The sequence below is a fragment of the Bubalus bubalis genome, chromosome 8 (genome assembly GCF_019923935.1).
Source record: "Bubalus bubalis isolate 160015118507 breed Murrah chromosome 8, NDDB_SH_1, whole genome shotgun sequence".
Classification (NCBI taxonomy): domain Eukaryota; kingdom Metazoa; phylum Chordata; class Mammalia; order Artiodactyla; family Bovidae; genus Bubalus; species Bubalus bubalis.
In genome coordinates, this window is record NC_059164.1 from 61,061,075 (window position 1) to 61,073,131 (window position 12,057).

The following is a 12,057-nucleotide window of genomic DNA, read 5'->3' on the forward strand; positions in this document are numbered from 1 at the left end:
CTGCTCAGTAAACATATACTTGTCAACTTCTGAGAAGATGAAGAGGAAGGACATGGAAATTAATATTTAGTTGACAGACTGCCATACGCCAAAACTCTACCAAATGGTTTACATAGCTCATTTACTCAACAGCACGCAGTCAGGTAGGCATCATCCTCCCCATTTGGAGAAACAAACTGAGGCTCAGAAAAGTTAACCTGGATCACAAGGAAATTACAGGTAGCCTTCAGGTTTAACTGAAAGCCTTCCCCATAAGCAACGTACCCATAGTCTCTCCTCCACTAAAGATCCAGGTACCGTGCCTTGCACACAGTCGACACAAGAAATTTTGGGCAGAAGTTTGATTCAGCATTCGACAACTCTAAGGATGGAGCAACACTTCCCAAGTCTTCGGGGTGTGGTCAAAACAGAATGTGCTAGTGCTAAGGCCCAAGTGCTGCTGGGGAAGCGGGGCGGAGGGAATGGTCTGCCCTGGCGGGCTCACCGCACCCAAGCGGCCTCCGGGCTAGCCAAAATTTGGCCCAAGGTTTCGGGAGCCAGCCACGGTGGGCGGCGGGCTGCGCCGACAGGACCTGGAAGGCCGCGTGCTGGGGCGAGCCGCCCGTGACGCATTTCCGCCCTGCGTTTTCCGGCTTAAAGGGACCCGGACCCTCTTCACAACAACAACAAAACCAGCGCGCTCGCGGCCGGCGCCCCGACTCTAGTCCCCGCCCTCCTGCCACCTGCCGCCTCCTCGGCCGCACCCGGCAGTGAGCCGCGGCTCCCCTGCCCTAGGGGTCGGGCGGAGAGCCGACCGCGCCCTTCGGCCAACTTCTCCAGCTGCCACCGCGCCGCCTCGCGAGACCCGGGGCCGGACCCTGGGCGCCGCCGATCAGCAGGAAGGGTGCGGCCGCCGCGGAGGACGCCCGGCCAGACTGTGCGATCGGTGGCCGTGCTTGGGCGCGGAGGGCAGCGGTGGCGGGACCCGCGGCCATCTCTCAGGTAGCCTTGCCTGTCACGGCTGGCCGCCCTGAGCGGCCCGTCCCCTTCTCTAACCCGCGTGGAGGGACCATCGCGTAGGGGCCTTGTTGCGTTTCAGGCTGGGGGTCGCGGCGGGGGCGGGGCGGTGGCTCGGCTCTCTCGCCCTCACCCCTCCCTTCTCACCGCTTTCTCTCTCACCCGGGCCTCCTCCTGCAGTCCGGAGCCCGGCGGAGCCCGGCAGAGCCCGGACCTGGAGGGGAAAACTGCACCCACGGCCGGGCCCCCAGACCTCGCCGCCGCCGCTGCCCATCATCTTCGGTACCTGCAATGGCCTTTGTATCGCCCGATGACTGACTTGGACAAGGAATATTAAGAACACACTCGCTTCCGTCTCCATCCCAGCTGCGCCGGCAGTAACCATCTCGGCTCATTTGGGCTTAACTGCTGCTCCTCTTGACTCTGTAAGACTTTGGGGACACCATGGACCAAAATGGGATGGAGATTCCTGTGACCCTCATCATTAAAGCACCGAATCAGAAATACAGTGACCAGACTATTAGCTGCTTTTTGAACTGGACCGTGGGGAAACTAAAAACGCATCTGTCTAACGTGTACCCTAGCAAACCAGTAAGTGTCTAAAAGCTGGGCACAACTGCTCTGGCCAGCAGCTTTTCGTGTCCTGTACTCCCTTACTCCCTGCTTATCCCTTCCCCTTTTGAGTCAAATAGGTCTCTTTTTGACTGTGAGGTATTTTGCATCCCGAGGTTATGTCTCTCTTGAGTGTCTGAACCATCATTAATGTCTTCCTGATGAGGTTCAGTTAATTAGTAAAGAGTATACAGAAATATCAAGGGACGTGAGAATTGGCAGGCATACAATAGGACTGTTTTCCTTGTACTCAAAGTCATCAACCTAATGTGAGAAGGACAGATGCATCCTTTAAAAAAAAAAGAGAGATAAGCACTACAACCATATTAAAGCTTTTATTACTTATTAGAATAAAATTCCTTTTTACTTTAAACACCTGGCCCAGAAATTTGCTTTCTGCTGAAGAGCGAGTTTTTTCTTGGAAATAAGCATGTGATCTCTATAAAAGTTATAGTTTCCACACTAGTATATATGTTTTAAGATGCAAAGAGTTTTTAGTTTGACTTTCTCCTGCCCCTCCCTCTCTCATTTTTCTCTTGTAGAGGACACAGAAATTTTCTTAATTTAGAAGAGAACAGTCCTTCCACCCCCCGCCCCCCATTTGGTACATCATTTTATTCCATTCATATAGCCATTTGTAAATCAGTGTGGCAGTGTTTTCCATTCTGAATCATATCTGGATATTGCAAACATAATAAATAAAACAGTGCACCTCCATCTGTTCCCAAAGTTAGATTTGAAAGTTACCAACATAGTTGATAATTAAGTCTTGGAATAATTTAGAGAAGTATGTCATGTACAGTGTGTGAAAGTGAGGCTTTCTTGTTCTCCACTGTGTAAAAATTTCATTCCTGAATAAGTAGTTTTCAGCAATTACTAAACGTTTTTTTTTTTAATTAATGAAGAGGCTTGGATTTTTAGGGTGGCAAATATTTTTGGCATCTGGCAAATTTAAGTCAGCAGTAAGGATGTGTTGGAAGGCAACTGTGCTTTCCAGGTTTTACTTAACACTTGTTTTATGCACACAAGTAAGGAAGACACTTGATCTGTATTAAGATATTAATGAATTAGTACTGTTTCAGTGTTACAGTATTAAGTTTAGTTAGGCGTTTAGGTTTCTAGAACAACTATAGAAATAGGGCAGTTATTGCAAAAACAGGAGATGTAGAAAAACAACTGTTAGTTGGCATTAGCTATGTTTGTCAATATTTTCTCATACAAATATTCTTAGAAGGAAAAGTAAAAACCCTGATGTATTTAAGTACTTGAAACAAAATTGTTGGAACTCTAATTCATTCACATCTTGTCTTGAAAGCAAAGATTTACACAGGGGTAACAATTTCTTTTTAAAAATTTCTGTTTTGCGACAGATTTCCTATTGCATATGATGAAGTAGAAACTAGCTTTTTAGGGTAGTTGGAATTGAGTCACGGATGTCCATAGTACTGTTCATAAAAGAGCCATTATTGAGCATATATCTTAAGTACTTACCTAAGATATATGCTCAAATATATACTTATGTGAGGATCTTTATGTGAGTAAACCAAAAGGGACTTGGTTTGTACAGATAGAACAAGAGTTATCACTTTTCTGAAACTTTTTCTTTTTAAGGAAGTATATAAGAGAGGAGTGTAAAACACATTTGTCTTAACCTGCACCTGAGATAAGCCTGTTTTTGCCAGGAGTTCTGCCCTCTTAGCACTAATCTCCAGTGGAGGGCTGTCAGTGCCCATCTGGATCAGTCAGCTGCTAGAGGATAGATAAGCTGCAAATTTCTCTACACCCCTCCCTCCTAACCCGCTTGCTTCTAGGACATGCTGGAGGCAGTTTTGGAAGCTGTACCAAATAATATGCAGCCTATTAATTACCTAGCCTTGTGGCAAACCTTTTTTTTTCCTCCAGCAGGTTTTCTCCAAGTGAAAATATCTGAAGTTTATTTCTAGGTTAATGAGAGTGGGGATGGTATACATGTGTTTATTTTCATAGAACTTCACTGAAACCTTTGTAAGGTTATTAGATTTGACATACTTAACATTCTAACTTTTTTATCACCTAGAACTGATTTGAAGTATCACAGTTGTTGAACAGACCAACTGTTTAATGATACTCCAAAGCCATAGTTAGTCCTCAACATAGGAATTGGAGTTCTTAAAGTTTACTTGTAAAGTTGTTATTTAGAACAGAGAAATTTAACAATATAAACAATATTATATTAATGATATAATATAAAGGAAGGTTAGGTTCTTATGACCACCCACAATGACTACTTAACATTGATTCTGTTTTAAAGTGTCTCAGGTGCTAGTTGGTGTTTAACAGATCATTTCTCATGCCTGATTCTTTGCATCTCTGCCTGGTGGAGGTGGGTGGACTTTGAAGCAGAGAAGAGTTTAGTGCCTGGTAGAAGCAACTGTTTCATAGCAAGAAGTAGAAAAGTTTGTAGTTCTCGTCATTACTGCTCTTATTGGGTCTGGTGGGTCAGGTAAGGTAGAGAGCCTTGGTCCCTGTGAGCAGTGGCTTCTAGGAAAATAAATGAGAGCTGTTGGAAGAAGAATGGAGATTTGAAGTTGTTCTTTTAGGATCTCTACATGCTATTAATGGAATTCTGGCTAAACTTTGCAACAGTGTGTAAAATCTTAAGATTTTAGTTTTGTGGTCAGATACTGACTTCATTTAATTCAACCTCTCCTTCCCTCAATAAACCCAACCCACAACAAATATACTCCTCCTTCCAAAGCACATGTTCTTGGGCTTCATTTATTTATTTAATCAGGATTTATTGATCTGGCATATGAAGGTCTATGTATATACTAAGCAAAAAGGCGATACGAGTCCTTTGCTCTTAAGTAGCTCAGGTCTAGTGGGGGATACAGACATAGAATATCATGCGGCTAGTGTTGAAGGCACTGGCACCCCGCTCCAGTACTCTTGCCTGGAAAATCCCATGGACGGAGGAGCCTGGTAGGCTGCAGTCCATGGGGTCGCTAAGAGTCGGACACGACTGAGCGACTTCACTTTCCCTTTTCACTTTCATGCATTGGAGGAGGAAATGGCAACCCACTCCAGTCTTCTTGCCTGGAGAATCCCAGGGACGGCAGGGCCTGGTGGGCTGCCGTCTATGGGGTCGCACAGAGTCGGACACGAGTGAAGCGACTTAGCAGCAGCAGCAGCAGCAGTGTCATACAAGAGGGAGGTACTGAGTGCTGTAGGAACACAGGAAGGGAACGGTCCACTCGAGCTGAGATAAGGGAATGTGAAGCTGTTTTAGAAAAGATTCACAGAAACATTTTTCTTAAAGAATTGAGAACAGTTTTACGGAGGTAAGATGATCGTTTCTTTTTTTAACTGTTCTTTCAGAGCTGTTGTTGCCCTGATGATTTTGAATGCTTTATATCATCTAGTACCTGGTAGTATAGTACTGTGTTAAAAGATTATGCAGAAATTTAAACAGTCATTACAAAAAAACCTCAGATCTGAAATTGAGCTCTGGTGGAGATTTATCTAACTTTGGTATTGATACTTGGTTTAGAACATGGTTTAAGACCTGGTTAGTGCAGCAGTTCATGTTGATAGTGTGTATAATTGTGAATCATATTCTAATATGACATTTGTCATCACTTAATGATTTTAGGTTTTCAGTTCTTAAACTTGGCCTGTAGTGTGAGATAATTATTCTGAAATTTAGGTAATTGCTACTAGTGGGTGAAGATAACCTATCAAGAGGACTACTTTTACTTGAACAGTTTCAGACTTTGATCTAGTTTAGACCAGGTATGTAAATATCAAAATGGTTGAACTTAAAGTTATTCAGTAGAATGGACTGTCCTAGACAAAACTTTAAAAATGGGAAATAAAAAGTAAGAATCTCTAAATCCAGTTAGGCACCTTTTTCATTATCTTGTTTCTTACTGTTTGCTCTTATACACAAACTAAGATGAACATGACTTACCCTGAATCAATTTTGAAGGGACGTGTATCCTTTTGTTTCCCATTTTTCAGTCTTGAACTCAGAGTGCCTGTTGAACATGTCCCTCAGTTCTGGATAGATTTCCCCTCTCTTGCTGCCTTTTTAAATTGTGCCTTTGCTCTGATTCTTTTAGAATTAAAGAAATAGGAATAGAACTAGTTGTATAGATTCTATTCTGAGAATGTAACATTGCATAATTGCCTACAGTTCAGATAGAAGTCTTACTTTCATTGTCAGTGGAAGTAGCTTTTATAATGTAAATTTGAGGTTTATATCTCTCTTATTTTTGTAATTCCCTATTACCTTACTTAGGAAGGTCACTTTTTATTAAAAAAAAAAAAACTTGTAAAATATTGGCTATATTTCCTGTGTTGTACAATATATCCTTATAACTTAAATTTTATACATTATAGTTTGTATCTCTTAGTCCCCTACCCTTTTATTACCTTCCCCCTTCCCTCTCTTCACTAGTAACCACTAGTTTGTTCTGTGAATATGTTTCTTTTTTGTTATATTCACTAGTTTGCTATATTTTTTAGATTACACATATAAGTGATATCATATAGTATTTATCTTTCTCTTTCTGACTTATTTCACTTATCATAACTAGACAGGTCATTTTTAAAATCTGCTTGCTTAATCACCTCAAAACTATTGATTTAAAGGGGCTATAATCCACCATAATTTTTGTTTTATAAGATTTTTATCAAAGGTTGATGGAAAGTTAAAAGTTTTGAATGAATGGTGACTAAAGTTTGTTTTATTAAAGCCTTTTTCTAATGTCCTTCTTGGAAAATAACAGTACTGTGAAGGTGATGTTTTGTTTAATCATGCATCAGTGCTTTTAAAAATAGAATTTTTCTAGAACTTCATTCCTTTCCTTTACATAATAATTTTTTGGTGTGTGTGTGTTTGGAGGTGGGGTGGGTTGCAGTGGTGTGTTGGTTGTGGGATTTTAGGTCTTTGATCAGGAATTGAAACTGGCCCTCAGCAGTGACAGCATGGAGTCCTAACCACTGGACTGCCATGGAATTCCCATACATAATAAATACAGATTTGCAGGTCTTGAATGCTTTTACTTAACTGTCATATTTGGTGCTCTGATTTTAAATTGACATTTACTAAGTGGTTGTTGTGTATACCAGTCATTCTACTAAGCATTTTATATATTTATCACATTTATTCCTCATAGGTTATGCTGTAAGTTTTATTATCAGCTCTCTGTTATAGATGAGGAAGCTGAGACTTGGTTATTTTTTTTTGCCCAAGGTCATAGAACTTTAAGTAGAATCAGAATTTGTATTTAGGTTGGTCTGGTCTGACTTGCAAGCCTCAGATCTTAAACATATGTGGTTATATATAATAACATGAAGAAAGGCATTTAGGGCTTGGCTCTATCAGTTATATACTTGCAAATTAAAAAGAAGTAAGTAAACTGTAAAAAGACGTGTGTGTTCAGATGGTTTATCATCTAAAGACTACAGGTGAATGGGTAACATAGTTTTAATACTGTTCTAATGTATCAGTTTAGACTGGGGTTATTTTTGTTATTTTGATAAATTATAAAGAAGGCATGGGAACATAATATCTTAAGGCGTCACAGTACATGGCTTTGCCTGTCTTCACATTCCTGCATGTTTGTGTGAACCACGACAGTCGTACATTCTGGCATCTCTGTTGTATGTATACCTAATTTGGCCTGTGAGTAGAAACAGCTAAACACAGAATGTCCCTTTGGAGTTCTAGAGGAAATTATTGTTTAAGCTCTGTGAGCTTTTTTTGTTTACTGTTGTTGTAAGAGGATAAGAGGTAGAGGCAGTTTGGTTAAGCTGTGCTTCCATTTACAGTCTCTCTAAATTTCCTGAAGCGTTAGATTGGGTGGATCTAGTGGAAATAAGAGGGAGATACATTTCAGTACAAATTCACAGAATTCATTTCCCATAGAAAATGATATTTTGTGCACTTCCTGGGAACTAGCTCTTTAAGGCTGTTTGACATTTGCAGCTGAATTATATGTAAGTACGGAAATGTTAATAGTTAACTGTTTTCAAAGAAATTGGACTGTAGTTCTTTGAACCAACACATAAGTTGACTGTTGCATTTACTGAGCTGTTTGATTATGTTGAAGTTGGATATACTAAGGACATGATTTTTTTAAGCCATATATAATCATGAAAGACTCATTGAGTCCTTCACATAAAAAATCTAATCTTTTGATACCAACTACATGACTTTCTGGGCTTCCCAAGTGGCTCAGTGGTAAAGAATCTGCCTGCGAATGCAGGAGACACAGGTTTGATCCCTGGGTTGGGAAGATCCCCTGGAGAAGGAAATGGCAACGCACTCCATTATTCTTGTCTGGAAAATCTGATGGACAGAGAAGCCTGGCGGGCTACAGGCCATAGGGTTGCAAAGAGTCAGACATGACCTAATGGCCGATGAGCAAGCAAGCAACATGACTTGCCAGAAATAAAAAAGTGTTGTTCTCTTAGTAAACGCATGTTAGACTCTTATGAATATTTTAAATGCATTAGGGATACGTAGAATTTCATTTTGCTATCTAGTTAAACTCTAAAAAGTCAGACACTTCAGATAAAATATATGTAAACCTTTTAGAAAGAAAACATCTTTTCCCAGTTTAGGATTTATTTTTGTATATTATACTAGCAGATGAACTTTCCTCACCTTGGTTTTTAGCAATCTCTGTTAAGTAGGTAGCTAAGTTTTGGGGCCAGCTGATTAAGCAGCTGTTTATTTGGAGTGGTATAGTTCTGTCTCTGGGCTACTCAGAGTGCCAACAGGATGTTTCCAGCTTGGTAATTTAGCTGCCTCTGCTCTGCCATATATCACCAGGCTTCATCTAGGGTGGAGCAGTGGAGATGGTGAGAGTATTAATAGTATGTTGTACTAAGTCACTTCAGTCGTGTCCAACTCTGTGTAGACCCTAAGGACTTCAGCCTGCCAGGCTCCTCTCTCCATGGAATTCTCCAGGCAAGAATACTGGAGTGGGTTGCTGTGCCCTCCTCCAGGGGATCTACCCGACCCAAGGATAGAACCTGTGTCTCTTATGTCTAACCTGCATTGGCAGGTGGGTTCTTTAGCACTAGAGCCGCCTGGGAAGCACTATTAATACTATACCTGATAGGATTTGCTGACTATTGGATGTAGGGTGTGAACAGAAGGAAGAATGGTGGTGCTGTTAACAGAAATAGTCAAGTGTATTTATATGTTACTCTGTGTAGACAATATCTTAACAGAAGAAATTTTTAATTGACAATTTCATTAGTACTTTGTTTTAAATTTACCAATCCTGAGTCTTCTGAATTCTTATATTTAAAGGACACCATGTAATGTTGTTTTAATTGAGAGAAAAATGAAACTTCTATTGTGCTAAACTACTGAGATCTTGAGGTTTGTTACAGCAGTTAGTGTTACTTACCCTAACTAATACAGAAATGAATTTTTAATCAAAGTAAAAAATACTGTTATTAGTAGGTCTGGATAAATAAAATTGTGTCACTTTTACAAGTTAAACTGAGTTTGAATTGAGATCTCAAAATCCATTCTTTTCCTAATACTGTAGCTTATAATCCAAACCAATTGAAAATTCACTTGATGGTTGTGTGGTTTGTTACCGTGTCTAAGCATTGATTTTCCAGATATTTAAATTAAATTACTGATATTTAAACTGAATTTTTTCAGTATTTTTTTTAGTGGAGAAAATGTCAAGTCTTATTTAATTTATGCATCTGAAAACTTTTAATCTATTTTCAACCACAGTAAAATTAAAGAATTCTTTTTCCTTTTCCTTCTGATTATCTGAAGGCATTTGAATATTCCATTTAAACCAACAGTTTTAAAAATTGAGATATAATTCATATACTATAAAATTTACCCTTTAACACGTACAAGTCAGTGGTTTTAATACTTCTCAAAGTTGTACAGTCATCACCACTGTCTGATGTTCTGATGTCCAGAACATTTTCATCACCCCATACTCCTAGCCATCACTCCTTGTTGTCTGCTTCCTCAGTCCTCGGTAACCACTAATCTACTTTTTGTCTCTATGTATTCACCTATTCTGAAAATTTCACATAAATGGAACTGTAATACATATGATCTTTTATGTCTTAGTCTTACATTTAGCATGTTTACATGATTCATTCATGTTATAACATGTATGAGCTCTTCCTTACTTTTTATGACCAAATAATATTTCATTGTATGTATTAATCAGAGAAGGCAATGGCACCCTACTCCAGTACTCTTGCCTGGAAAATCCCATGGATGGAGAAGTCTGGTGGGCTGCAGTCCATGGGGTCGCTAAGAGTCGGACACGACTGAGTGACTTCCCTTTCACTTTTCACTTTCATGCATTGGAGAAGGAAATGGCAACCCACTCCAGTATTCTTGCCTGGAGAATCCCAGGGACGGCGGAGCCTGGTGGGCTGCCGTCTCTGGGGCCGCACAGAGTTGGACATGACTGAGCGACTTAGCAGCAGCAGCAGCAGCAGCAGTGTGTATTAATAGATGTCACATTTTGTTTGTCCATTCATCAGTTGGTAGGCATTTGAGTTGTTTCTGCTTTTTTCTGCTGTGCATATTCTCTTACAGGCTTTTGTGTGGATATGTGTTTTCTCTTCTCTTTGGTATATACCTAGGGATGGATTGGATGTGTATTGAGTCATATGGTAGCTTTCTGAGGAACTGCCAAGCTTTTTAAGAGGCTATGCCATTTTATATTCCCACTAGTAATGTAAAAGGGTTCTACTTTCTTCACATTTTCATCCATACTTGTTTTTGCTTCATGTATTTTTTGGGCGGGGTACAATGTAATTTTGTTATGTTCTGCTTTTTTGAAAATTGATGGTCCCTTGCTGTGGAAAGATAAAAGTTTATTTGAAATAGACTATTTATTTAGAGAAAAGTTAATACTAAGATACCAACACACGATTGTTCCTTGATAATAATATACTAATATCAGTACCATTTGCAGAAATGAACCAGATGAATTTAGCACCAGCAAGTATTTTAAGCTAGTATTGTGATTCATAGACTGAATACTAACTAAACACTTCATTTTCATTCTTAATGATTTCATGTAAAATAACTGATACAATGAATTTCAAATAAGTTATGTCTTCCAAATCTATGTAAACGCTTTTGGACTCATAACACTTCATTTAATAGAGTGGCATTTAGCATCTCCTCTGCTGGACACATGGCTAGGCTATGGGAGCAGAAGGATGAGCTAGACAGACATGGACCCTCTTTTGTTCTTGACAGTCATATCCCACTTAGGGAAATAAACTCGTGCACATAATTACAGATTATGGTTTGTGTTATGAAGAAAACAAACTGGGTGTGTAAAAGACAACACTCTTCTTTAAGTTTGTAAATCAGGTAAGGCCTCTCTGAGAAGGTCATTTTAAAGCTAAGACCCAAAAGATGATTAATAAAGAGTTAGGTCTGCAAGAGCTGGGAGAGAATACTACAGGTATGGTGTCTGAGTTGGTGACGAGCTTAGCATATTTGGAGATCTAAGTGATTGCCCATTTGGCTAATGAGAGAGGAGGAAAGAATAAAATCAGAGGATGTGGGAAAGAGACGGAAAGCAGATCTGCTGGGACTATCTGGTTATGGTAAGGAATTAGAATTAAATCCAGACTGGCAGGGATCTACTAGAGAGAGACAGGAGTGATTCACATTTTTAAAAGATCACTCTGTTTACTGACTGTAGACCAGAGTGTGTGAAGACCAATTAAAGATGCTATTTATTAATATTACAGAAGTTCAGGCAAGAGGTAACGGTTTAGATTAGAATAATAACAATGGAAATGGAAAGAAATGGACTGAGAGGAGCTTCTGGAGATAGAGTCCGTGAGATTTGCTGATGGTTAGATATGTTAGACAAGGTGAGAGAAAAATTGAGGATAATGCCCAGAGTTTTGGCTTAAACAGCTGGTGGCAAGTTGTTTAAGAAATAGGGAACAAGTAAGGGGAAAGATCTGGAGATTTGGGAACTGAGAACTGTTGTAGATGTTTTGACTTTGGGTTGCTTACTAAGATACCTGAAGGTGGGGACTTCACTTGTGGTCCAGTGGTTAAGATTCTGCATATCTACTGCAGGGGGCATGAGTTTGATCCCTGGTCCTAGAACTAAGATCCCATGTGCTGCCTGGTGTGGCCAAAGGCAAAAAAACAAACAACAACAACAACAAACTAAAAAAGATATCTGAAGGTGTTAGATATCTAATAAATGGTTGGGTATACGGATCTGGGTCTGAGAGGGAGAGAGGCCTTTGATAGAGAAGCAAATTTGCATCTCAGCTGAAGAAGCTTTCTTAACTTTTAGAATTGGATGGGAAATTTAGCAAAGGACTCTGGAGGGACAGTGACCAGTGATATGAATGAAAGGTACAAATGCCTCTTAATGGATTTTGTAAACTTTGATTGCTCTTCCAGAGGTGCAAATGGTTAAA

General features: G+C 39.9%; 1 protein-coding gene across 4 annotated transcripts in view; it reads left to right on the forward strand.

Moving 5' to 3' along the window:
• The first annotated feature begins 620 nt into the window (after window positions 1–620).
• HERPUD2 (HERPUD family member 2) overlaps window positions 621–12,057 on the forward strand; it is a 36,413-nt gene continuing 24,976 nt past the window's right edge. For 3 of the 4 annotated variants that reach the window (XM_006053708.4, XM_025291183.3, XM_025291184.3), the window contains exon 1: window positions 1,437–1,587. In XM_006053708.4, coding sequence (XP_006053770.4) covers window positions 1,441–1,587 — 147 coding nt within the window. In that variant the 5' untranslated portion in view covers window positions 1,437–1,440. Of the gene's footprint in view, window positions 982–1,436; window positions 1,588–12,057 lie in introns of those variants that run through there. The other variant, XM_025291185.3, reaches the window with a different exon arrangement.